This window comes from Ischnura elegans, chromosome 1 (genome assembly GCF_921293095.1).
Source record: "Ischnura elegans chromosome 1, ioIscEleg1.1, whole genome shotgun sequence".
Taxonomy (NCBI): domain Eukaryota; kingdom Metazoa; phylum Arthropoda; class Insecta; order Odonata; family Coenagrionidae; genus Ischnura; species Ischnura elegans.
The window spans coordinates 160,598,552-160,626,544 of record NC_060246.1 but is presented as its reverse complement, the minus strand read 5'-3'; the positions used below and the strand labels follow the sequence as shown (position 1 = coordinate 160,626,544).

The following is a 27,993-nucleotide window of genomic DNA, read 5'->3' as shown; positions in this document are numbered from 1 at the left end:
CTGACATGTGCTCAGTTTAAATTCGAAATTTACTCTCATTGTGGCAGGGGCGCAGCGAGGAATTAAGGCCGGGGGGGGGGGGGTTGGTGCAACTAATACCGGGGTGTGTGGAGGTATGGAATACCCACCAGGATAAGCGGTAGGTGCGAGATTAATAAATTGCGGAATTTTAAGATGAACGGTTGAAAATGGTGAATTTTACAGCTCTCTGAGGGATATTTTATTAATCCTTACACTATTCCATTAGTGATATCAATCCAGTTAAGTAAAATATATTAAACTTTAAAATTATCTGAGCTCTTGGGGGGGTTTTATCCCCAGAAACCCCCCTCGCTGCGTAACTGCATTGTACTATTTTGAAATGGTAATTAAAGCAGAAATATACCCAAAACGCTATGATAAATCAGGCCATTTCGGTTGAGATTTGTTGGCCCGCTATTAGAGTGGTATTTTTTTTAGTTACTCCTGGCGCATAACCACTAACTACTTTCCTAAGTTTCTTTCGGTGTCATTCCCGACTTAGTATTAGAGCAGTTTGTACGTAGTTTGATGATTCTATGGAGGGGGCAAAAACTATATGGATGAGATTCCACTCACAGGAGGTTAAGCATGAACTAAACAATTTGGTATCCTAAAAAGGGGTCCATCTTAAAGTTCCAATAGGAGTGAAAGCTTCAATGTATAATATAGTCCCTAAAAATAAAAAAGTCCCTAAGGTTTTAATTATCTCAGTGTAGTGGATTTTTGATAGTACAGAGGCTATAAATGTTGAAATTTGATGCGTTTTTACCTCCTTGAGGTGGAATTTTAAGAGAGGTAATTAATTTTCTAGAGGCTTGCAACAAAGAATTCAAGATCTGCGTGGTTTATTTTACACCAAACTTATTTATTCTTTGTGATTTTGTATTTATTCTTTGTGATATTCTTAGTCAACGGCATAGTTTTTCGTATTTTATTCCCCTTTTCTGGAATATTCTAATACCGATTCAAATATGAATTGAATCCCGCACAAATCATCCGAAGTCAAGCGAAACAGGCAGTCAGAGACATCTATTGTAGACATATATAACCAAGTGATGAAAGCGTATCCGCGTATCGTTACAACGACTTCTTCGTAATCAGGTCGATATGCAGAAAGGGGTTGAGACACCTATTTGGACACTCAAGAAACTAAAATTGGATACCGTGTGGTGGTAAATCCAAAATAAGCTTTGTAATCACCTATAGGTAAGGTCATTCGCATATTTTTGAGAAGTACTACTTTGAGCTAACGTAGAAATTTCTATGAGTTACCACTTCCGTTTCAAACAGGAAGAGGAAGTGCAATATGGCGAAAATGAAAACATCCTGTTCAAAATATGAATGTCGTTTGTACCGTGTCGGATTCTGATCTTGCAATGGAGTTTACTATCTCGCATTTAAAGTGGTTAATGTACTATAATTTGGTATCATAAACCGTGTGGTAGTTATTCCTCCGCGTTTGTTCGGATTAATCTATATTGTTAATACACAAAATGTAATTAAGGAGCAATGACTCCGGTGTCATTGCCTTCTTAACCTAGCTAAAGATCGTCATTTCAGGCTACTATGTTCATGTTTTAAGTTGAAGTTAAAATGCAAGCCGTGATTTGTACCGTTGATGGCGATGAAGATCATGGAAGTATTGTTGAAGGCACCACAATGGTAAGTTATTTTTGTGTGATTGGAATGTTGCTACAGGACTGTTTACAAAACCAGTGAAAGTGACGATTTTGTACCATTTCAGCTTGAGGTTGGTACAACAGTTACCCCCCTTAGACTATTTCCAAATGTTTCCTTAATGGAACTAGGGAAGAAGCTGCTGATCTACTCCAAGCTAGGTGACTTCGAACAAGTGAGAAACTTGATGGCCAAAGGGGCACCTTTCACTTCAGATTGGGTATGTGAAGTCGTCGCCTTTGTGGTTACATATATATTTTTAAATGTACCTTTGGTTGTGTTTTTATACTTTTTTGGTGCATCGTAACTTAACGATTTGGGTTACTATAATCTAGAATTACGTAACCTCTTCTCTAAGCATTGATAACATTGAATAAATTGTAATCAATTGATTGTTTCATACGACTTATATATCAGATAATAGACTATATAACTGATCACTGCACAACTATATCTTTGTGTACCATGTTTTTTCTCACAATATTACTTGAACAATCGCTTAAATCATTAGGGATCATTGTGGCTACAGAAAATATGAAAAAAATTAAAGTATTCTCGTTAGTTATTCAATGTTTGATATGGTGTGTGTCCTTGTTGAAGGAATTTTATTCTTCGATAGTGGCTAGAAAAGTGAATTAATTCTCTTGAATGAGGTTTATAATTTGCAATTGCATTTTGGTACACTTAGCTATCGTAAAAGAATTGTGATGCTCACCTGAATATATGCTCAAGAATAAGGGATAGTTATTGAATGTAAATCATCTATTTAGTAGCATGTATGCACCTGAAGTTGATTCTTAAACAAGCTACTATCCTGTTTTCATTGACGTTGAATATGATACAATGCATTCAACAACAAAAATTGAATTCTTAGGGTACCTTTGTCATTGCATTTGTGCTTTCAAAGTCATCTTCTCTCCATAGTGAAATCCAAGCTTTTCCTCTGTAGAAAATTGACTATAATAGCTACAATCTATTGCTCGTATTTTTGTTCTTGTGATCATATTAATTCTGTGGTCACATGCTGCATGGTTAGTTTCTGTGTGGCTATTTGATGAAGAGTTACATTTCTTTCAGTAAAATGGTATTTGATCATCAGCCAAAGAATCTTGTTCAGTTTATTGCTGGGAAATCTTTTAAATCCCTTTTCTCCTTCCCATGTGTTATATCTCTTTTTAGTTCACAAAAAGTTGTTCTGCTTGGTTCATTACTAATAGGAGTATTATTTCCTTGGGATAGCTGGGAACCAGCCCGTTGCATCACGCCGCGCAGCACGGTCACTTGGAGACAGCTGAGGCTTTGCTCAGGGCTGGCATATCGAGGGATGCTCGCACAAAAGTGGATCGTACCCCGCTCCATGTGGCTGCGAACGAAGGGCATGTGGAAATCGTCAAACTCCTGCTGGGAATGGGAGCGGACGTGGGTGCAAGGGACATGGTAAGCCTCTCTTCACTATTCTATGTAATGAACAGGAAATAAGGTGTGCTTTGTTTTCACAGTAAGGTTATCTATTTTCATCTATTGTGATTATAGAAGAAGTTGGTATAATTCTATTTGTCTGTTTCCACCTGTAATGTTATCATTGCTGATCATGATTTTGGTACAGTTTACCTTCATAACGGTGTATGGGATTCTGCTGTTGGTCTGCAGCAACAAAATTACAATGTGTGGAAACAGCTTTGTAAAATAATTTTAAATGCTTCTGCCATGAAGGATTTCCTCCCAGTCACATCCTCCACCATTACACTCAATTGAAATCATTCCTGACTATTTCAAATACATGTTTCGAATATTGTAGTCCTGGCTGTCAGTGGTCATTTATGAGAGAAAATACTGTTATAATACCTTATATTGTTTCTGAAATTAATACCATTCATTTCATCAGTTCCCAATTACTTCATGCATGCACTTAGTTGATTGACAGCTAATGGTTTACACCTCTATTTTCTGAAGCGCTGAAATTGCTCAGGTCTTTCATAACTTTTCACCTTCAATGTCATACTGATCTTTGCCACTCTTTGTGATTAGTGATCCTCTAAAAATCAGTAATACTAAACAAATTAGCATGCTGCTGATTTGAAGACAACATAGCAGTCATAGCCAAGATAGAGAAAGATTTGAAGAATACTTGGACAAGTATGGAAAGAACAATGGCCAGATATCAGCTGAAAATCAACAAAAAGAAGACTAAGATATTAGTTTGCAGCAAATGAGACAAACATTAACCTAAGGAAGCATAAGCTTGAAGAGGTGGAAGAGTTTTCTTACCTGGGAAGCCAAAATACCAACCATGGACGAAGCAAGAAAGAAATAGCCAGGAGAATAGCACAGGTGAAAAGGGCTTTTGACAAAAAAAAAGAATTTACTTACAGCTAAGAATACAAGCATAGAGGTAAGGAAACAATTCCTCAGATGCTATATATTGAGCATGTTTCTCTATGAAAGCGAGGCTTGGATGTTGACAGCAACAGAGAAGTGAAGAGGGGAAGCAAAATTCAAAATGTGGTGCTCCGAAGAATGATGAAGATAAAATGGATCGACCAGGTAAGTAACGAGGAAGTGCTAAGAAGAGTGGGAGAAAAGAGAAGTCTCCTAAAAACCTTAAGCAGAAGACGGGACAACTTAGTTGGCCACATTATGAGTCATGATGGCTTGATGAAAACAATTGTAGAAGGACAAGCGAAGGGAAGAAGGGCAAAAGACGGCCCCGAATGAGTTACATAGGACAGGTTATGAAGGATGTAAAAGAGAAGAAATACATCGGTATGAAAAGGGTAGCGTATAGGAGAGAGGAATGGAGATATGCGTCAAACCAATCTTAGGATCGTTACTAATGATGATGATTAAATAAATTACAACCCATTACTGTTATCTAGGTGTCGTGCTTTGTTAATGCCTCCATTGTAAAGGCCCCTATGTGCTTTTTATGGGGAAGTTGGAAATAAATAAATAATCTACTCTTTGTATATGTACAGGTGTAGTAGAGTGCATTGAGTTGGAACTCTTGGGCAAGTTGGAAAAAATTCTACACCTTTTACCGTTTTCAAAAAAATCAATAATTCACCTTTGATGAGTGCAGAATCCAATTCACAATCAGCCCTTCGACATTGGCATTGTTCCTAAGGCTGAAGGGGCATGCAAGGTAATGAGGAACTTAAATTTTTATTATTGGGTGGAAAGATTGTGCTTTTATATCATCTGGAGCTGTAACTTATATTTTGCAGTCATTGTGTCTGTTGTGAGAGTAAATTGCCATTTTCCTGTGCCTCTCTCACCTTTGAGGTGAGGAATTCTTTCCAACTCCAAGAGTGTTGATTGTTGTGTCAGTAGTGATCATAGATTGTCTTTGGGGGGATTGAAATGGAGCAATGGTCAAACCCAAACTTTCACTTTAATGTCTTGTAATGTTCTTAATTTATGAGAAACAAACTACAGTAAAACATCTATGTAGTGAACCTCTTTACATCATAAACCTCCATACTTCATACCACCCCTACGGTCCTGTCAGATTTACATGTAAATTTATAGGCAAACCTCTTTGTAGTGAACCTCTTTATATTGTAAAACTTCCACTTATCATACCAAGGAGACACCCCCGAGATGGCCTAACTACCTCCGCAAATCATACCGAGGCAACTAGAGACCATTAATGCAGCTGCAATTACATACATGGAATGATATTTTGAGCAATAAATGTTTCAGCCTTTTTTTTCTTGAACACCTATAATATGCTGTAATTTTCACATTAACCATTAATTATCGCCATTTTGTTCCATATGAGAGCATACATAACAATAAATAAGAAAAAAGATATGTATCCAGTATCCTAATCATTTTAAGTGACTGTTGAATTAACAGAGATCACATCATTTTCTCTCGAATCATGGTAAAAAATCACTCGATAGCGCTCACTTTCTGTAATTATTAAATAATAAATACATGTTCACAAATGCATGCACGTTTGTTTAAACACATAAATATAGTGGTTTTAAAGACAGTAGTGCCTTCATTTCCAAAGGATATGAAAAAATGGTGCTTATCACTGAAACCTCGCAATAGTGAACCTCCATATATAAAATTGCCTAAATTTTGGTCCCCTCCATTACGATGTAAAGAGGTTTTACTGTATATATTATTATTTATGCTGTTATTCTGTTATTTTAGAGTGCTTCGCGGGCTCATTGAGAGCTTTCTTTGCCAGTTTGCAATTATTTCAGCGGCAATAACATGGTTGTACTGATATTATTAATGCTCCATGTGAAGCCTGGTTTCGAAAACCACACATCCGTGGCAGTGTGATCATGGACACAGAAAAGTGGTTTGCCAGAATGCTTCAAAACCACTGCGCGACGTTGGAAACCACACTGTCAGGCACCATGCCACATAGTCGCCTCTCGCACAAGTTGCTCAGGTGGCAACTGCTGCGGGATGTGCATCCGTGATCACAGAGCCCGGTCGCGCACTGCGAGGGCTAGAAAACAGGAACACGGTGCTCCCATGCTAGTGCGCAGCCGCTTCCGTTTTACGAAGGGAAATCTAATGGGAATAATAAGCCCGGTGTATCCTAACATTCAAATGCAGTAACTCCGGTGATTTTGCGTCGGATTTTATTGATTTTTTTATAAAGATCGCGGATAGTATAGAGTGAGAGTGAAAATCATGCACGGGTAATCTGCAGCACGGATATACCGCGGCCGGATAATCGGGAGTCTGCTGTATGTAATTATAAATTAGGGTGCCCTGTGGTATTTTAACAATTATAATGAATCAGGGTTCCCACTCAACCGTGAAAACCTTAAAACCATGAATAAGCCGTGAATTTCGTATACCGTGAAAAAACCTGGAAATAGCCGTGAATTTCGTCATAAAACCTTATAAATCTCTCAAACTTGATTGTAGAACAGCGATAGACAGTTTATAAGAAAAATCGATATTTCGATCATGTTACAAGGCCGAGTCACGTGCAGACACTGTCCACGCATTTATGTGCACATGTGTATTCGAAGCGCAATTATTAATTGGTCCGTGTGTGCCATGACATCACATCGACCTTAAGCCTGTAATTGGAAGACGTTAATCCAGGCAAAAAATCAGGCTTCAAATCTTCTCCACTTCCCTGCCACCCTGCTCTCTCCATTTTCCCACTCACACCCTTTAGCCGGACCTGAATTTTGCTAACTATTGGTGAAGTAGTTAGAGATAGCACTTTCATTGCTGCGTTTGCATTCAAGGCATCTTTTGCGTTTGTTACATTTTTAGTTAATGTCCGGCCAATGATTTTTACGTGATCAATATTTCTGCCTAAAATGCCTGATTTACAAATCGTGAATTTGATGACATTTAGACCGTGAAAAACTGGAAAAACCGTGAATTTAATAATGTAGTTAGAGTGGGAACCCTGGAAATGTTGAATTGAAAAAATGAAGGAAACGTGGTAGTATTAGTAGCAGAAGAATGAAAGTAGCCTGCTAAAAGTAAAAACTGCGATAGCTCTAGCTGGCAATTAGAACACAGCCTTAATGCCACAACATCCATTTGGTGAGTAGTGTAAAAACTAGTTACTTGCTGCTCACCATCTACCTTTTAAGAGAGCTGCCTAGAGGGAATTAATAATGTACCACTTTTGGTTGAAAACGAAGGCTTTGATAGTGTTTAATGTTAATATCAGTAAGTTTTTATCAACATTCGATGTAGTATTTCACCAAGACCTGAAATCCAAATTCATGAAAAGAACGTTGGCAGATGAAAAAGAGAGATTTACGAAAAAATAAATATTTCTCATTCACTCATTCTCTCATTATTTAAAAACTAAAAAATCGCTTTAGATGTTTCCCACTTTTCATGAATTTTTGTCATCCATAGTGTTCAGAATCATTTACTTGTTCAGGAGTATCCGCTCATTGATTGAAAAAGTAATTAGACGAAACACAGCAAACCATTGGAAGCCCATGCTCCGACCGAGTAATAGCTAAGAGGTGGTGGGACGCTGGGCATGACCTTATGATGTCGTGAACTCCTCTGCAAAAAGGTTAGGGCCATCAATTATTCACACATAATGGGTTGAGGAGCAGGCAACAGATCAGCAAGTGGGAAAATATGGGTCTCTTTGTTCTCCAAGCACTACTACCACGATTGATAATAATGAGGAATAGGTGAGTGAGCTGATCACGTTTCTCAAGGGGCTTGTATGTATGCACATCATGGTTCATTGCTTCATTGAAGATATTTACATGGGGCTACTTTTCGTAACTGTTGGGCTTTTTTTTCTTTATTCTACACTGGTGTGGTGTGTTCCTAAGCCTTTTTTTTCCATTTCAGTTACACATGACTCCTTTGCATTGGGCAGTGGAGAGGGAGCATTTGGAAGTAATTGAAGTATTGCTGCAGTATGGAGCTGATCCTTATGCTCTTAGCAAGTTTGACAAGACACCATTTAGTATTGCCCTGGAAAACAATAGAAATGATATAGTGCAAATCCTTCAGGTAAGCTCTGTTGCATTTTCATTTATTGGGTGTAATTTTGTGCTAAAAGGTAGAGAGAGCTTGGCAAATCCAAAGCAGTCTTGCAGAGCATTCTCAAGAATGAAACTATGTCAGTTGCAAGCATTGAGTGGTAGATGAATGTTTACACCAACCAGTCATTTGTGGGTCTACTGTCAGCCAGGCTCCCTCACCTCCATCTCTCGAACCTGGGCCTATTGGGAGGAAAGCTGTGATACTTTTTTTCGTATTATTACTCGTATAGTTTCAGAAAAGAACATTGTCATTCAGATCCCAAACATCACTCTCACGATGTGTCCTTGTTAGATATTTTGTTGATGCTTCTTTTTTGCTCAATAATTTTCTGTGTGTCGATCTAGTATGTCATAACTATCATCTGTCTGTAAAATAGGTGGTACCCTATGTATTAACAACTAAAATTGCTTGTGAATAATTTCAGGCGAAAGATCAGTACAGGGGGCAGGTTCGCCAAGTTGGTCCAGTGGTGGTTGTCATGGATTCTGCAGACACCCTGGCAGCAACTCAAAGTTTGGCCGAAGAGTTGACGCAAGTGCCGAGTGTGACCCATCAGGAGGAAGTCGAGACGACTGCGACATCAGCTGCATCAGTTGGTTAGTGAAGATCGCATTACCCTCTCTGCCTTAATCCTCTTTACAGCTTAAGTCATCTAATAAAGGAAATTACTGTAGAATTTGTTTAGTACGTCTCTGAAGGGACCGCAAAAAATGAGCGTACTATCCAGGAAAACTTACTAACCAGGCAAGAAGATATGTAATAGCTATAGGGGTAACTGCACTCTGTGGAAAAGTCATCATAATTGCAATTACTTTCAGAAGTTCTGGTAGGATCTTCTTCCTGAACTCTTTCCACATTAAAAATCAAGAAAATGAGCACTGCATTGCAAAATCAGTACCATGTGAATGAAAATTAATGTTTCATGGATTTACCTGAAACAATTACATAAAAACGGCATCATTCTCCCGTGATTTGTCATGTGGATGTTTTAAGAGGACAATTTGAAATAAGTAATTTCTTCTTTGCCACAGCTTTCTCAGAGAATATGAGGATAACTCCAGGCAATAGCATAACTAGGAATACGCTTTGGGGGGGATGAAATGGCCTGGGGTGGTGACCCCTCGTCCCAGCCAACAGTCTGTCTTTTTCTTCGGTGGAATCTTGAAACTGATTTTTAACCCACATCCCGCAGTAGTCGGATCAGCTTAAAATTTTGCACATTAGCTTGCTTCTGATGACAATACAATAATGAATAATCAGACATTTGAAATTTCGTTTTAAATTTGACGTTTCGTGAGAAATTTGAAATTAATATTCTCATACCATGGGAAGTCCGAGAAAATTTTTGAAAAATGACATGCCTGGAAATACATTTTACATCATTGAGGCACTTGAAATTTAACTTGAAGCAGATGCTGATAGGTATTATGTATTTCAAAACTAGACAATAGTTTTAAATTTTTTTTTTATTTCTCTGAGGCTTTGTGGGGGATCTATCCCCTTATCTTGGTCCAGTGGTCCCCCCGGTCGATATGCCATTAACTACTGGTTTGGTTGTTTTAAAACGTCATAAAAATTGGCAAAACTTTATTTACCATTATTCACGGCAACCGCCTTATGCATTCGTTCTTGGAACAAAACCCTATCGATCTTCGCATAGATTGATATATCGACATTGATATGATGATTAATGACGCACTTAAAGATTATTACTAGCACATTATTATATTTGACAGTTTTAAATCACTTTAAAAAAATTTCCAATGTAGTCTACTTTCTATTTCTTGTGTCGAGATCAAGTATTTTCGTGTTAAGCTTCGCGTGCAGACCCAAAGTATCATCTGCTCCCACAACACTTGTCAAGGAATGACACACGTTCCCCTCACATTGAGAATTGCATTTAGATGCATCACGGTTGTAGAAAGAGGAGTTTGGGATGAAAGTAAGAAGGTTTATGGTTGATAACAATAAAATAACTTATGAATTCGAAAGTTTAAACACCTTAAAAAATACGAGGAAACGACTTGCAGATTGTGTCATGGCAAGTAATTGAGCGTACCACCCAGGAAATTGCCACTATTAAAAACATACTAACCAAATAGTTTTACCTGTATTTTGTTCGGATGATACTGGGACTGAGAGAAATCGCCGTGTTAAGGAGGAAAATGCACTGAAGAGGAACGTACTAACCAAGTTCCGCTGTATTTTTGTTGATTCAGTAGCCTCTAGGTCTGGCTGTAAAGCCTCGTGATGAAAATTCTGAGCAAGATATGTGAGTCTTCTCTTCTTGAGGATTTTCTATCCTCAAACTGGTTGAGCTAGGAAGGTCAAGAATTTCCTATTCGTGAATTCCTTTTGCAGGGAAATATTTCGAATTACATGAGTTTCAGACCTCTTAAATATTTGATAACAACATGAGGTATTTAAGTGTCAGGAGGTAGCAGGTTTTAAAGCTAATTTAGAATTTGGGATCCCTAACTTAGCTCCCATACATTACACAGTTGTAAAAGAGTACAGTGATCTGATCAGAAGACTTGAAGGAAATAAAATAAGACCAGATCACTCTCCAAGGGATTGGTATTATGTTGCACCACATTACCTTACCCTAGTTAGCATCCGAAAGCTGTGAGAATACAGGAAATAGCCCCAACCCATAAGGGGCCTGTGACTTAAGAGTATATTCTTGATCCATTTTATGATGTGGATTCCACAAAATCCTAGTGTATGACATAAAAATCAAAATTTAATCAAAAATCAACAATTTTGTGAGAAAAATCTGACAGTGGTACAAATAACTTTTTCCGGTTAAGAACAGTGGCAACTTTGACTTTGGATTTAGATCAAACATTTTATTGAATAGACATTGTCATTTCGAGGAAAAAAAGAATAGAAAGGAAACTACTTAGAAATCCATTTATTTATTTGCATTCCCTATGCATATATATCTGAAACCACTCGAGCAAGAACATTCTTTAAATGTAAATAACAGTTGTTAATTTCATTAAAGATGGCATCAGCTAATGATTAGAGGTGCACTGCTGACTTGTATTTCACTAATTTTGATCCGAAATAGCGTAAAGGATTGCAGCTGTGCTTGCTTTCCTTTACAGTGATGCCTGGAGGGCAGCCTAGCTCTAAGGAGAATGAAGTGTACCTCGACCATCATGTCAAAATTGAGCCAGAGGAGAAAGGTATTGGTCACATTGCTTCTTCATATGATGCATTATTTCTCGGGGCACCACAAATTAGGGTTTTCTTCTTCTTTGGAATTTGCATCTGCTGTAGAGCCGAGAAGTATGAATTTTACTTCTCTTCCCATTGTCTTAGTGTATTTGAAATCAGTGAAACTAAGTTGTGATTTTGCCATCACTCCATAAGCTATGTTATATGTTTTTTTTGTGATTTATTCACTGCATGCCGTCCTTTGTTGGCGTTTCTTCCAATCTCTCCCTTTCCCGCTTGGACCAGAAATGTGCATTGGGGATGCTTGTGTGGTATGCGGGGTGCCGATATTTATATTTATTGTTAATTTGCATGCATTGGAAAACTGTACATTTCATGAAATCAGCTTTATATTTGGCTTGCATATTGCTTAAAATCAAATCCGTCATAGGTTATTGGCATACATTTTGAAATGTAACTCTGTATGTATGTCCAAAAATGGAGTATGGTGTCTCTTAGTGATCCTTACTGCAGATGTATCATAGTTAGTCGCAGTTGAGGAAAAAAATTTGGGTGGAGGACTAAAACCCCCTAGCTACTTGACAATCTGTGCAAAAAGAGCAGCATTGGAAAACAAAATTTAATTCTTTATTTTTTTTTAGCCTGTATAATTTTAATTACGTCATGAGTACAAAAAAATACCATAAAATAGTCGCTTCTGAATAATCATATGGACCCTCAGGGGCAGATGAAAGAAATAACATGCTAGCAACTTCATGACTGCTCAATTAGCCACCATGTCCAGTCAATAAGCAGCTGTCATTCACTCAAAGAGCACATGCATGCCCTTATATTTTTCTCACTTTTCCTGAAAAAAAAACTCCACTCACAACAGGTAAAACATGCACTGAACTAGGTATTTGGTATCCTAATAATTAGCCGGGGTATAATCGCTCTTAGTCACCTCTAAATGCAAAAATCCACAGAGGCAAAATCACTTTAAGTCTTGTCTTGTATCCAATCCCCTGAATGAGCGCCAAATGTTCTGCTGCTGTGCCAGGGTTCCCACTTTCCGTGAGGACCTTAAAACCGTGAATGAGCCGTGAATTTCGTCTACCGTGAAAAAACCTTGGAAATAGCCATGAATTTTGTCATAAAACCTTAAAAATCTCTCAAACTTGATTGAAAAAGTACGATTGATTAATCAAAAGAAAAATCGATACGTCGATGATGTTTCAAGGTCAGTCCCGCACAGACACTGTCCACGTATTTGTCTGCACATGTAGTATATTCGAAGCACAATTATTGGTCCGTGTGCCATGACGACACATTGACCTTACGCCTGTTATTGGAAGACCGGTAACCAAAGTGTTCATTAAGTCAGATGAAAAAGCAGACTCTTCTTCACTCTCTACACACGTGCTTCCTCCGTTTTCTCACTCACAACCGTTAGCAGGCCCTGAGTTTTGATAACGATAGGTGACGTCATAAGAGATGGCACTTTCATTGCTGTTTTTGCTTTCACGGTGTCCGTCGCGTTTGATGAATTTTTAGTTAACGTGATGCCGGTGATTGTTATGTGATCAACATTTCTGCCTAAAATGGCTTATCAACAGACCGTGAATTTGATGACATTTTGACCGTGAAAGCGTGGAGAAAACCGTGAATTTTATAATTTAGTTTGAGCGGGAACCCTGTGTGCTAATGTGTATCTAATTCCTCTTTGGCTTTGAAGGATTAGATGGTGAACAAGGATGCACATATGGTGCCTTGTGGCATTGTACGTCTGGCGGTATACCACCGACTTTTCCTCCCATCAACCACTAATCAGGCCGAAATATATGATTTCTCCTTTGTGGATTTTTGGACATTAATGTGTTGATTAACCAAGTGTAGTTTACTAACTATGTACTAGTCCTTGTGGAAAGTGTCGCTGTTGTATGTTGACTGACTTGAGTGTCTTTTAATCCAGTAGAAATTGAGATGCCAGAGGAAGCGAGGGAGTCGTCGTCCGCCACAATGAATATCCTTCAGGCTCATGGAATCACCATGCTCCCAGCGGATGAGTCCACTTTGGTGGCGTCTGCAATGGAAAGTGGACAGACTGTTGTGCTTACTGGTAAATTAATCTTATTTACTTACTGTAGTTAAACTTCTACCTATGGAACCGCTTTACTTTGTAAACCTCTGGATATTGAAATGATGGCTAATTCCTGGCTGTGCACTCTGCGTTGGAAAAGGAAATAACCTCTCCTCTTCTATTCAAAATCAGTCATACACAGATTGGGTAATCTGACCCCATGGCACATTACTTTGATACTTCAAAATAGTAATTTTTTGTTGCCTATTTTAAAAACTTGCTACGTAGAATGTATAGTTTTTAATTGTTGCAGAGCGTGCAGATGATTTTGAAAAGGTTTTGCCATTGTCATGTAAATAATTCTGGTCATTGTAACCTCTTTAGCATGACCCTGTCTGTAGAGAAATGCCAAAATTATAGCCCCTTTCTTGAGTCCATTGCTCCTTTGGCCATATCTATGCCTGAGATGGAATTTGGCCTCATATCCACAAGTACCCTCCATCTTCTCACTCTCTATGTCTTCTACTTCTTGTTCCCTTAAACTGGTTGATGTTCCCATTGACCACATCCTTTCCTATTGTCTGCCGTGTTGTCACCTTCCTTCAGATCTGCCAATGGTAACTTGTCCATATTGTGCTCTCCTCAGTTCTTATCACATGCTCAAACCATCTTGCTACATTTTTCTCTGACATGCTTTTGTAGAATTGTCTTTGTAAAGATCACATGCCTTCTCTCTCCTTTTTATTCTCCTGCTTTCATTTTACTTTTTGTAGAGAAAGATCTGCTTCAGAATTTTGTTCTTGAATACTGCCCACTCCTTCCCTTTAGGAAGCCATAAATTGACTATTTCTGGCTTCATATGACTACTATAACTCGTAAAAAAAAACAATTAGGTGTGGCCATACATTTTTAACACCTCTCCCAGTAAAAAGTCATGAAGTAAGGGTCAGTGGTAAACCTAGCAGTCTCAATGTTTTTTGGTCTTAATTTGAGTTAACTCTACAAAATTTTTAGAGTGGGCTAGATTTCTCTTAAAAATAAACTTTTCCAATCTGGGTATCTGCTACTCTTCATTTATGTCAGTAAAGTCAGCCAGGCCTAAATTATGGAAAAAATTATTCAGCAATATCCTATGCAAGGGTGGTAGCAGGGTAGCTGGCAAAACTTGAAAATCTTCTTTTGAGAGAAATCGTGTTCGGGATTTTTTCCCCAATATTTGCCTGAACCAGATGAGCAGCTTGTGCAGGCAAGTTCAAAGAGATGTGAGTATGTAATCGTTTGTTTTCTTGCAGAGGCCGGAAAATTGGCGTTAGATTTGACTAAAGCTTCAGTGCCAAAGACAGTGAAACAGGGGCACATAATTGGTCGAAAACTTTTCACTGGGAACCAGGACGTCATCACCCTATCACCGAATCAACTGCTTTCTTTATCAGGTTGGTGTAATAGGGAGAGGTTTTTTTACAGCATCTTATTTCAGTTATATTTAGATGACTTTGTTGAAATATGTATCTGTGTGTGCAAGGGCATAGAAGGTAGAGGGATTTTAGGGGGTTCAAACCCCCTCAAATGTTTTGGACATCCCGCCTAAACGATTCCCCCCTTCTCAAATAAACTTTCCCTCGTTATGTCCCTAAGGGCCACATCCTTGTTTGTGTGATTCCTAACTTGAAAATTTACATCCAAAAAAATCTTTTGTTTTTAGGAAAACTGGGAAGATTGAAAACTGTTAATAAATGTGATAACCAGCCTAGAAGTTTTAAGGTGGTAAAGTTATTGCCTCAGCAAAGGCCGAGGCCATTGAATCAGGTAGGCAGTTAAAAATTTACGCTTCTTTGCTATCTGTTTGTGAAAGTTTGATGAGATTAATTATTTTTGGTTGTTGTTTGATTAGGAGGCTGATTCTCGTGTGAATGGAGACACATCCAGTGACCTCGCAGCGATCACTCGGAAGTTGGAGGAAGCCAAGCGCGTGGCTGAAGAATATCGTGAGCAGCTCAAGAAGAAAGAGAGGGAAGCTGAGCAGTATAAGAAGCAGCTCTTGTCCATTGCTAAAAGTCACGGCATTGGGAAGAGAGATGGGGACACATAGTGACTGATTGTGCCTGTGCATTTGTCATTATTTTGCTTGAGGGGGAGAAAAGACTCTTCTTATAGAAGAGGATCCAATCTACTCGAGTCTCATCATTATTGTATGTACCTCACTTGTTACTGAAAGCACATTCATCTCTCTAGTGTCTCATCATTAGACCATCTCTATTGTGTATAGTAAATAAATCATAACATTTGTCTAATATTTATTTTTTGTATGATTGAGAAATATTTTCACAAATTCTACGGAGGGAAAACCGATAGCTGTGATAGGTATTCAAACTCGAATCTCCTAAATTCGCACCAAGTGTTCTTCATCCTGAACTACCTAGGCATCCATTTCCTCTGTTGGACTTTGTGGACAGAAGATGTCTTTTAGGAGATGTACTCTTTGTGTTGAAATTTTATAGGCACCTTGGTTTGCCTAATATAATTATGAGTGGGAAAATATACATTTCCTTCGCGAATTTTTGGAATATGGTGAATGTTCAAGAATTTAGTTATGTCATTGCTGTTTATTCATAATTGAACTTTTCTGTATTTGATTTTAATGGTAAATTGCAATTCTTAAACTCTTTTTCTAATTCTGTGTATGACATTCCTTAAAACTCAATTTATGCTAGACTCAACTTGCAATTGAGAACTAATGGTTCACAGGTGGAATGAACAATCTGCATTTCCTTATAATCTGTGCACTTGAATGAGCTAGATAATGCATTTATTTAGGATCTTTCATTAATATAATACTTTGTTACAGCTAATGATGGCTAGAATAAGCAAATGTTACAGCAATTCTATCCAGATTCGCTGCCGTGATGTGACAAATCATAAGAAATGCCAAGGAACTGTTGCTCTGATTTTCCTAACAATGTTTAACAGGCGTAGCAGCCAAAATTGCTGAAGTAATGCATTTTCGTTATAGGTTATTGAGTAAATAATGGATAACAGGAATATTTTCGATAGGTCTCGAGTCAGACTTGTCTAGTAGGTTAAGGCCTTACCCCAAAGAGTGTTATGCCTATCCTTTTCCTGAAATAAACTGATAAAGCCATTGATACTCATCATGACAGGTAAAATAGAGATTTCATGATTATAAAAGACACAATTTAATACCCTTACTGTCTTGGTTTATCGACTGGATTCTTACAAACATGAACGGTATTCTGATGCGGAAATTATTGAAAATCAAACCTCGCGCCATGACCCAAGTGAAAGTTTGAGGCCATTCCTGTCAATGTAATGCTGCTTAAATACCAGGATAAAATGGCCCAGAAGTTAGTACATGATAAAATATAATTCATTTATAATACTATAGTCGTCATTCATTCGCTTTATTGCCCTTTCGGTCAACTACGTTCTTTAACATCATGGCATGGTACCAACATGCAAGTGTTCAGGAACATACAAAAATGTTCATGCAAGTGTTACACATCTGTTTCATTGCTAAAGAATGCAAGCTTTTTCGCTTTTAAATTCTAAATTAACTATTTTTTTAACCATTTGAGTTTTCTGGAATATTTTATTGTTTCCTCTTTCGTTTATTCTCCCACAAGAAACATGTTTGGGTGGTGTCTTGGGCACCTTGAAATCGAAGGGATGTCGTATCGAAGCGATAGTTGGGAATAATCGATTCCTTCGTCTTGTTTTCGCCTCTAGCGTGAATAGTGGGTGTTGGTAATGTTTGTTTATGGAAAAAGTGTCGCCTTCTGCGATTCGTGGTCAATGATCCTGAAAACCGTCGTGCAATATTAGTGGTGGCATTTACTTATGTTTGATAGTTCTGAGCATACGATTATTATGCGTCAGAAAAACAAGGGAGTTCTGTTATGGCATTGGAGCCAAGATCTCAGCAAAAACAATATGACTATTTGTTGAAATTCTTATTGGTGGGTGACAGTGATGTAGGTAAACAAGAAATTCTCAGTGACTTAGAAGACGGATCTTCAGAATCCCCGTTTTGCAGCGGAAGTGGTAATGACGTTTAGCATATTTTTTTGTTTTTATTCATATTTACGCAGAAATATTTCGGTACATGGTCGTAATCGCACTTTCTATTTCCAGTGTACAAGACTACAGTCATACTCTTGGACGGGAAGCGAGTGAAATTACAGCTATGGGATACCTCTGGTCAAGGTCGGTTTTGTACTATTATTCGATCATATTCAAGAGGTGCTCAGGGAATCCTTTTAGTTTACGACATTACGAACAAGTGGTCATTTGATGGAATCGACAGATGGCTGAAAGAAGTTGACGAAGTAAGTCCTATTTATTTATGTTTATTTTCCTCGAGTTTGGCCTTTGTGTACAATTGAATATCTCATTTTTTGTTGTGTTTTTTTCAGCATGCACCTGGTGTACCAAAAGTTTTGGTGGGCAATCGCCTGCATTTGGCATTTAAACGCCAAGTTAGTCAAAAAGAAGCAGAAGCTTATGCTGCCAAACACCGTATGGCATTTTTCGAAGTCAGTGCACTTTGTGATTTTAATGTCGGCGAAAGCTTCAGCGAACTCTCCCGCATGGCTCTTCACCGCAATGGCATGGAAAGGCTTTGGAGATCAAACAAAGGTTTGTTGTTCACATTGCCCACTGTTGGATTTTCTTGATTATCAGGGAGTCATTACCTCGAAAGACTAATATTGTGAGAGGCAGTGGTTTCTCCAAGTGCACTAACTCGCTGTTGGTAAGGAAATTGTCGATTTCGACGTTGACACATGAAGTATGGCTGGTCAAATTGAATTTTATCATGTGGACCTGAAAATCACGTACAACAGAATACGTCTTCGAAAGTGCATCTATCCACAGACATTCCATCTATCGACACTCAAAATTGTTTTTCTACGAATATGTTTTAGTTCGCTTAAAGTGGCAGTAGGTAATAGTTTTATTTCCATTGGGCTTATAATTACTTGCTGCCAATAGCTGTAGAATCATGTTCACGTATCTAGTGTCTTCATGTTTGGAGTGGCAACTGTTTTTACGTTGAATATATTTCTTCCAGTGCAGAGTGCTTAGGTTTTACAAACATTGATATTGGGCAAACTCCTTGTAAACATGTGCATTTTAGCGGTAATTACAGCACATTTTTTATCTTCCCCGATATCTTCAAATTTTGTTCTGAGTAAAAAGTCAGAATAGAGTCGCTAAGGATGTGGGTATCATTTATTTTGCATGTCAGGGGATTCATGAATTCATTCCATAAAAGAGTAAGCCACAGCCTCATTGATGGGGGCCTAGACTCTCCCCTCTTGTTGGGGCCCTAGACCCTGGGTATCACTCATCAAGACTATAAGCAATGAACTTAAAATGTCTAGGGCTGTGAGGGGCAGGTCTTAAATTTGTGGATATTTTTCAGCAAATTTGAGATTAGAAAATTTGCCAAGATTTTCATTGCGTGGGGAACGAAAAGTAAGTTTCATAAAGGCAGTTTTTCACGGGGCACGTACTCGCACAATCTGACATGTAAATGAAGGCACAATCAAAATTGCATCGTGTAAAGCATGTGAATTGCTAGAACACATGCGAGAATGCGTGGACAAATAGATGGCAAAATAGCCCCTGTTCTAATTTCGTTCATATGCATTCACGCAATTCCACGCCATTTTAGAAATTAATGCAGTTCTAACCTGCACAATAGGGTAATTTCCTTCATCAAAAAAAACGAAAGGCATTGATTGCAATTCCTTACCCACCATTAGTGTATTCATAATATACAAATTATGTATTTGGTTTTAGAAAACCCAGTTTAGACGAATGGCAACGGTCAATTTTATCCTCATTTGAAAAAGGCCAGATTGGCGCCCATGTGATGCCACTCCACGTGACGTCACAGGGACCTAGTTTCTATACGAGTAGATAGGAGTTTTACATCGTCTGAGATTACTGATGCATGCATGAGGCACAGAGCTCAGGGAAACATGTCTTAATAATCACCTATTAAAACTGCCTATGGTCGGAAAGTTTCCTTCTTTTGTTAAGGAATTAATAATCCATAATTAAGCCAAGCACTACCTGCTAGCAGGGTACTCTGCTACCTGATTGATTGCGATTCGATGCCCACCATTTGTGTATTCATAATATACAAACTATTTGGTTTTAGACGAATGACAATGGTCAATTTTATCCTCATTTGAAAAAGGCCAGATTGGCGCCCATGGACGCCACTCTACGTGAAATCAAAGGGACCTAGACTCTATACGAGTAGATAGGTGTTTTAAATTGTCTGAGATTACTGATGCATGCATGAGGCACAGAGCTCAGGGAAACATGTCTTAATAATCACCTATTAAAACTGCCTATGGTCGGAAAGTTTCCTTCTTTTGTTAAGGAATTAATAATCCATAATTAAGCCAAGCACTACCTGCTAGCAGGGTACTCTGCTACCTGCTAGCATCCTGCGGTATATCAGCGCTCAAAGCCTCGCCCCAAGGTCACCTCACTTGTGGCAGTGTGTACCAGAACAACATCACACAGGTTTTTCCCATCATTCATTCTTAGCCATCGGGTTTTCGCGTGCTTGAAAATTTTCACTTTTCATTCAATCGCGAAAAATAGATATCACCATTAAAAAATCTACAAGTGTGAAATGTATACTCCAGGAGTAATAATCTTCAGATTTAGGCAATAAAAAAATAATAGGAAACCGCCCTATTCCTGGCCCCATGTAAAACAGCCTTTAGGCTGTAGGAGAGACTGAAAGAGTTTGGAACCATAGCAAGTAGATTCAAAAAGTGTATGTTTTGTAAGTCCGTCAGGGACTGAATTTTTGACTGCAGTCACTTTGTCTGCATTGTAGTAGGCTCATACCATGTCATGTATGTGGAGACGAGAGCCGTGCAAAACGGCTTCCATGGCCAGAATGGCTTTGCTGCTGGGGAGGCATCTCCCATTCCACATTTTTGACAGAGATATGGACGAAGAGCAAGCACTCTGGTGGAGTTATCGGGAACTTCAGGTGGAGTACACTGTGCTGTTATGTACAGTCATGCTCTCACGATCACTGGAGAAAACCTGACTCTTATTTTTTACTACCAAAACATTCGTACCAGTAACAGATTTGAGGAAAGGAAATTTGTAAGTGAATGGCAAAGCAGCTGCCGAGCCGCCCAAATCCATGAATATTTGGTAGCTAACAGTGGACTTGTATGGATTGAGAGATCAAGTACAACCACACGTGGTTAACTTGATTGTATGCTTTTCATTTCACCGCCCATTGAGTGAAGGTTAGCAAGTTTGGGAGGCCCTTTGCAGGGTTTTAGTCGAGACATCCTCTTCCTCTAAATATTTAGCCCTCCTTCCAACACCCAAGACATTTGAAATCCACTCTGCCTTCCCTATTAGACAGAGATAATGCAATGTTAGAAACTATAAGCTGCATTTTATACCTTGGAGAAATATCACTTACATTTCACTCCAGTTTTTCACTTGCTTATTCCTGAAATATGTTGTAATGCTAGCGGTAGGTTGAATCATACATATGAAAGGACATTTGGTAGAAACAGATTTTTTTAGATTCCTGCCTGTTTGCTGGTGATATTTGGATGGTACCTATGTATGGTCATTGTTTCCACAGATATTATTTGTTACCATATCTGGCATAGTAATGTAACTTTCCAAATGGTGTTTTATGTATTCTTATTTCTCACCCGTAACTATTCTACCACGGCTTTAGGTTGCAAGATACATGACGCCAAATAAATGATCATGTCTTATCACAGTTGCTATGGATGCTTAAGTTTTCAAATTTTAATGGCTTTTTTTACCAAATAATTGGAAAATTGTCCAGGTGTGATTTGATTTTGCATTGTTCAAATAGGTATTATAATTATTTCCATGAAATCACAAATTATACCATTTTTCCGAACTGATGGCGGCTGGGTGGAAAATAGCAAGTAGCCAATCAGAAGCACTGCCCCTTCTGCCTCTCCCTTCCCCTCCATCCCCTTCCCTTTTCCGCTCGGCTCCCCTCCATCCAGCCAACCAGAGTTGCCAGCCTTGAGAATAACGGTACCTTCGGGGGCGGCGGAAGATTCTGGGACGAACGCTGAGCGATTTGGTTTGGCTACACTGCTAGCTGGAGAGCGATGTGCACTGCACGGAGTTCGGAGAGAGACTGCAGGCTCTTCGTCACTTTCTCCTGGCACTCTTCTGTGATTGGCTAGAAGAGTGGGTGGGTTTCGAGCACGCTCAAGGTCAGCCGCCGTCAGTTCAGAAAAATGGTATAGGGTAAAGCGACGACTAAGAAACAACACCAAAGGAATTTACAAAATGTGCTGAAATCACATGGGTGCAGCCCTTGTCACCTTTCAATAACTTTATGTTGGCAGTATTTCGGGAAGTTAACATGAAAAGTGAAACGTTTGCATTTTGTGATGGGGAGCTACAAAAAATAATCTTGATAAGTAACTTTTTTGCCCAAACTCAAGTGGTTAATTGCACTCCATTTCCCTTCAATGAATTATGTTAAACATATAAGTGACTTGAAAACTTGAAAGAAATTTTCTTCTTCAAACTTTCTGGTCAGTTTTCGGAGCAGTAATGGATACTATTCCACTGTTCAGTTGAATCTTTGAATTAGTGTTGAGAAAAGTCAAAATTCTCCTCTACCAACTTCATGCACGCCTTTCTGTGAATCATACGAAAGACATACTGTGCTTATTTCTTACATCCATTTTGTTCTGATGAGGTTTAGGTAATTATGTAGTGTGTATTTGCAAGCACCCTAAGAACTTAATGCTACGTGCTACATTGAAGTGGGCTACTTCTAACTCAATGACAACAGTAGCCATGATGCTGAGAGCCTTTTCAGTTCTCATGGAATTCTATCATATTAGTAAGTTAAAAGTTACTAGAAGTTTTGCAATAAAGGTTTAATCTCACGACCTATGTCAATACATTTTGTGCTATCTTCTGGTATAACAGTTGCTTTACCTGAAGATAATGCTAAAGTATTCTTATGATAAAACCGTAAGTGGGAAATTGCAAGTAACTCTTAATTTATTAATAGTGTCCATGTTGTTAGGCATTAAGTAGAAGCAAGTACATAATCACATTTGGCAATTCCAAGTTTGATCCATGTCTTTGTTATGGTTTGCCTCCATCTGAGGAGGCTTGCGCAAGCAGCTTGTGCACTCTATCCCACTTTCTTAATCACCTTATTAGATATTCTTTACCCAGTGTTACAAGTGAGTTTTTCCATTCTAGTTCTCAGTCTACAAGAGCTTTGCTGTCGTGCAATAGTCGCCCGCACCACAGTGTACGGCATAGAGCAGCTACCCTTACCCACAGGCATCAAGTCTCACCTCAAATCGTACGCCATGACTAGCTACGCCGCTCGGTACGCCCACAAACCGCTGCCCGGTGGAATCAAGAAGCCCAAAGTGCACTCTCCCGTCGACTCCTCCCGCACCAGTTGCGCAGGACGCAATTCCTGCGTGCTATCATAGCAGGAGGTGGCGCAAGGCCAGACGCAGAAACCTGATCACTCCGCAACGTCTACAAGTGCATATTTTATGACTTGCAGCCTGTAACACACATGAACTTATTCACCTTATTCAAATCGTCCATGAACTTCTGTTTCTTATTAGAGCTTTAATAATATTTTCAGTCACTTTACTAAATGTTTACAAGTATTGTGTTTTAGTTTTGCAACTGTATGTGTAACTGGTGGATCTAATTCAAATTGGCAATTGATGAACGGTTCATATTTTGATAGCCAAGTATTGTGTGTATGTATGTGTGTGTTCATGTATGTATCTTTTTGAATGTCTTGTGTGTGCAGTTTTCAATTTCACTGGTGCATCTGTTTTGTAATATATGAGTGAAATTGACGTGTAAAAACTTTTTATATCTTTGTGGTAATCCTATTGCAGTAATGTAACTTCAGGATTTGTATGTTAATAACTTTCTATTTCACTGTTTTTGTATATTTGTACTGTGGTAACTTAGATGTTCGTCTGCTGATCTTTGTACTCTAATAGATTATTTTCTGAGGCTAAGAGCCAAAGTTTTACTCATGACTGTCAATTTTCACTTAATGGAATTGGAAGGAGAGAGAGCTTATAAGAAAAATTACCAAATAGCAAACATACAGAGGCCTTAGCTCTAGTATTGTCTAAACGGAAGTTAAATTGAAATGGTTCATGTTGCGTAACCATTTGTACTTTATCAGTTTGCCATTGTAGCCAGAATAATAGCTTTTGGTTGAATTTTTTAATAATGTGTTGTACTTCTTTTATCAAGAGGAGTTATTTGCACTAATTCAATCAATTAAGATTAGGTATTTACTTACAACTTCCTATAGTTTCTTTAGAGATTCAATTTCCATCATTTGGTGTTTAAAAGTACTATGTATTAGAATTTTTCAAATTTTTAATATAGCCGATGTTCTTATTTTAACCATATTAATTCTCTTGCTCTTTTCTGGTTCTATTACATGTTGCATACTGAGAATTTATTAATGACCACATTCTTGAGTTTTTTTATGAGCTGAATTATCCGGGAGTTGAAAGTTTTTGTTGTTTTTTTTAATTCGTGTCGAGGTAACTGGATGCAGAATTATCAAGTTAATCCATCCATTAAATGTCATTTAAGGAAGGGTCAGACAAAAATAAACCGTCCAAGAGCTGCACGCTACACTGAGAATCTTCATGTTCAAGATACACTTCAGGTCCTTTCAAATTTATTTTCTTCATCCTATAATCTTCTTATATTTCCACACTCCTTTCAGGTAAAACTGTACATTGATATGTATATCACTACTTTGTATTAACCTTGTGTAAATTATTTTATGCATTGGTTAAATATCTGTAATTGTCCTAGTGTAATTGTAACACTGGAAAATTTACATTACCTGTATATAAGAAATATCTGGTGTATTTTTGTACAAACTTTCAATTTTGAAGCAATACAAAGTTAGTATTACAGTTGGTGATTTTTACCATGCTTCAGTATTATTGTACCTCAGTAGTATATAAGTATGTTCTATGGGGAAAAAGGGATCCTAAGAAAGTTTGCATAGCCAGTATTGGTCAGTGAGAACGTCAGGTTTCTTTCAGGTGGCCTCTGATTCTTAAGCACAATTCATTATTAGGAAAATTCCAGCACCAGACATCCTAATAACAATTCTGAGGTGGAATACCTGAAATTTTCACTCTTAGATGTTGTTAGAGTTCGGTAGTTTCTGGCTCCTATACAAAAACCCATTTTTTGGGTTGATTTTGATGAATTGCTGGTAGGAAGTGACGCTCCATCCTTGGAAGTTCCCCCCCCCCCACCTTTTTTCTTGGCATTCTACCCATTTACTTACATCAGAAATTAGAAGAAAGACATACGTATAGTTTGCTACCAGCTTCCAGGACCTAGTTGATGTCAAATTGTGTATTAGCATTTCATTTTGTTGTTTAGTCTTCACTTAATTGCATCCATGTGGATATTGGCATCGTTCTGGTGGTGATATCCATGGTGAACCCTTTTTAAATCCACATGCATATTGTGTTACAGCTCCTAGGAAGATGCTGAGTGTGTTTGGGCTATACCCACACCTCTACTTCCTCTTGGTCATGCATCCTGTGATTTAGGCATGACAAATTCTAGTAACTCTATTCTTGCATTTGCTAGAATTCCAGCGTAATTATGTTTACTTTCAGAAACATTAATGCTTACTAACCCATAATGCTAGAACATTCGGATGAATTCTTTCTGCTTATTCAAATTGATAAACTTATGTACATAGATGCAGAAGGCTTAATTGAATTTGGGATCAGTCTTTGGTTTGACTTGCTGCTTCAGTGAATGCATTTGGAATTTTTTTTTCACGTGGTAGTCTCATATTATTTTCAGTCATGTCAGGGGAAACATGATGGAACTCCTTCATGATGTATCAGAAAGGAAAGGCAACGGCAGGTGCCACATTTTATTAATTACTGTGACTGGTTTCCATTACAAATTATCATCATCAGGCAGTTGAGTTTTATGCCTGATGATGATACTACGTAATCGAAACCAGTTGCTGTAATTAATAAATTGTGGAACCTGCAATTGTCTTTCCTTTCTGATAAATCATATTATTTTATTACTGCTGATCATGGTTTTGTTATGGTACTATTATCCAAGTATTATTAGTGATCAAAAGACATCAGCACCTTGTGCAAAGGGCATTAGCTGAATAAGTACAAAATAAATATGTGCAAGATGGTATGAAGCGGGTGTTACGGGGGCACAGGTAATGGAAAAAACAGCAAAAAATGGCCAAAATCGCAAATTTTATTTTTTTCGCTGTTCCACCACGTAAATATTCTTTTTTATTACATAGCCAAAAGGTATTTAAATACTCCTTCGAAACACATTTTTTCTTTGTGGCCCTCTCAAAAATATTTCATGAAAACTAGCGTTTGAAATTTTCAAATCAACGCCATTTCTCCTAATGCCACTGAGAAATTGTGAAAAAAAAATTGGGCATCTGCTCCATTAAGAAAGCCCTCAAATGCCGCAAATTGCGTTGAAAAATATGCTTTCTACCCCGAGATATTTAAAAAAACAGGAAATCGAATTTTCGAGCTAGCCGGCCCTGGTGGGCCTCTAGCGGGCTGGAAATGTGGGGAGGTTAGTCCTTTTTGATCCCAAATCCTATGCCCCAAGTCCGGGAAAAACTCCCGAGGAGGGACTTTTCACCCTCTTATTCGGCTATGCCCTTTGCACCTGTGCTCATGGCTTCATACAAGATGACTTGTTTCTTGCAGTCTTTAAAAAGACATTCTCATGTATGAACATAGTGAATACTGAGACAGAAAGAGTACCAGTGGCCTGTAGGAGGCATTCAGATGTTTGGAGGAGAGAAATAGATAATGTGACTGGGCTAAGGGCCTGTTGGTGTCGCTACAGAGGGGTAAATGAGTAGTTAAGGTCACATTCTAGGTAAGAATCAGCACCAACTTCCCAATTCTTATTAGACATCTTACATTCTGCGTGCAGACCCATTATCTTATCCACTGCCTTTGCCCAAGCAAACTATCCACATGTCATCCTGTTCACACCTGAGATTGCTTTATGAAACTTGCTGATAGTGTACTTTATGCCTACATTTTATGATATTTGTCAATAGTTTTTGTGTTTTCCCAGGAACTGGACATAAATTAACACACATGTACTGAAGAATGTCATATCAAAAAGTTCTTCTGAAAGTATACTTAGATATGTACTGTGATTCTGAAAAGTTCATCTTTTTAAAGATACTGCTGTTCAAAAACTGAAAACTTTCCAGGTAGCGTAAAAAAATTGCAATTCTGAGTACATACATATGTGCAAATTTCACTGGCTTTGGTTTTTATTTTTCAATATTTAATTGTTATCAATCATGGTTTGGGTAATTTATTTTACAATATGACACAAAAGAGTTCCTAAGCTCTCATTATTAACTTTAATGTCGCACTGATTTTAAAAAGTGTCTTCGACGCGAAGATCGGGAAGTCGTCGGACACTGGTGTTCCTCAGTTTTAAATATTTCAAAACCTATGGAGAATAAATCACTAAGTCCAAATAATAGCCCATTTTGGCAATAAAAAGTTATAAATATAGCATTAAAGGTTATATTGACGATTATTAAAGTTTATCTAAAGAATTTTATGGTTTTACGATGAGTGAGAATGATCAACAAATTCTGAGCGTATGCAACCTGCGTGCCACCAAAAATGTCCGCCTAGGGTGGGGCCGTATCTCGGGAACAACTAGTCACGATTGGAAAATATTTAAGGAGCAGCACGCCAAATGTCCATTGCATTGTTAGTTACCATAGAAAATCAGTTGAAAAATACCAGCGCCTTCTTATCGCCATCCATATCTGAAAAACAGCCGAAAATGCCAAAATTTCTCAACTTGCGAGTGCGATGCGGCACATTTTCCCGTTATCCAATTGCAATAATATTTTACTGGATGTTTTTACACCAATTGACATAAAATGAGAGGGTGTTCCGAAAGAAATTTGAAAATTCGGAAAATAAGGACCACCCTACTGTTAGGTATTTCCTTTAATGAGGTCTATGTTGTATGCCACAGCAGTCTAAGGTCTGGCCTTAGCTTCGAGACTGCCATTCAATGCGAACGGACTTGCTACCCTGTGGCATAGTATGTTTAGCAGCATAAACCACCTTTTTCTAACTTAATCTCTGCCCCAGAGAGGAGATGCTTCGATAGAGCAAGTGGTAAAAAACATGCAGTGTGAATTCAGGAGTCCAGATTCGAATTCCTGTCAAGGGAAATGATTTTTCTTCTTTAGAATTATATGTTTGAATCCTAACTTAAAGGTTTGTGACCTGCTAGTCCATTGATACTACATATTTCCCTAAATAAGAACTATAGAGAAGGGGAAACTATTGCAGGCAATATTAAAATGAGTCAAATGTCACAAATATGAGCAATAGAGTAGGTTTGATTTGTCCCAATAAAAGTGAGGGGTG

At 38.2% G+C, this 27,993-nt stretch overlaps 2 protein-coding genes across 7 annotated transcripts; both read left to right on the top strand.

Annotated features, from left to right (window-relative positions):
* The first annotated feature begins 1,088 nt into the window (after positions 1 to 1,088).
* On the top strand, positions 1,089 to 15,749 carry LOC124172741 (GA-binding protein subunit beta-1-like). Of its 6 annotated transcripts, none has more exons than XM_046552245.1 (11): positions 1,089 to 1,227; positions 1,582 to 1,683; positions 1,766 to 1,918; positions 2,938 to 3,135; positions 8,017 to 8,181; positions 8,639 to 8,810; positions 11,325 to 11,405; positions 13,352 to 13,495; positions 14,749 to 14,889; positions 15,159 to 15,262; positions 15,348 to 15,749. In XM_046552245.1, exons 2-11 carry the CDS (start codon positions 1,615 to 1,617, stop codon positions 15,543 to 15,545), a joined length of 1,425 nt encoding a protein of 474 aa, XP_046408201.1. In that variant the 5' UTR covers positions 1,089 to 1,227; positions 1,582 to 1,614; the 3' UTR covers positions 15,546 to 15,749. The 6 variants fall into 6 exon arrangements, with proteins under 6 accessions (XP_046408201.1, XP_046408213.1, XP_046408183.1 ...); XM_046552227.1 differs by having other exon boundaries at positions 1,090 to 1,227; positions 13,349 to 13,495; XM_046552239.1 differs by lacking the exon at positions 1,089 to 1,227 and adding an exon at positions 1,296 to 1,432 and having other exon boundaries at positions 13,349 to 13,495.
* Positions 15,750 to 17,153: 1,404 nt separating this feature from the next.
* On the top strand, positions 17,154 to 24,465 carry LOC124172773 (ras-related protein Rab-40C). Its single transcript, XM_046552264.1, has 4 exons — positions 17,154 to 17,515; positions 17,606 to 17,799; positions 17,887 to 18,109; positions 22,745 to 24,465. The coding sequence occupies exons 1-4, from the start codon at positions 17,371 to 17,373 to the stop codon at positions 22,984 to 22,986; spliced, it is 804 nt and encodes a 267-aa protein (XP_046408220.1). The 5' UTR covers positions 17,154 to 17,370; the 3' UTR covers positions 22,987 to 24,465.
* Positions 24,466 to 27,993: the final 3,528 nt, after the last annotated feature.

Bases quoted from the DNA above. Each gene is read 5' to 3' on its own strand.
- LOC124172773 (XM_046552264.1), top strand. From the start codon at position 17,371: ATGGCATTGGAGCCAAGATCTCAGCAAAAACAATATGACTATTTGTTG. The intron at 17,516-17,605 runs GTAATGACGTTT...TTCTATTTCCAG, and splicing joins CCCGTTTTGCAGCGGAAGTG to TGTACAAGACTACAGTCATA. The intron at 18,110-22,744 runs GTTTGTTGTTCA...TTTCCATTCTAG, and splicing joins GCTTTGGAGATCAAACAAAG to TTCTCAGTCTACAAGAGCTT.
- LOC124172741 (XM_046552227.1), top strand. From the start codon at position 1,615: ATGCAAGCCGTGATTTGTACCGTTGATGGCGATGAAGATCATGGAAGT. The intron at 1,919-2,937 runs GTATGTGAAGTC...TCCTTGGGATAG, and splicing joins CACCTTTCACTTCAGATTGG to CTGGGAACCAGCCCGTTGCA. The intron at 3,136-8,016 runs GTAAGCCTCTCT...TTTCCATTTCAG, and splicing joins ACGTGGGTGCAAGGGACATG to TTACACATGACTCCTTTGCA.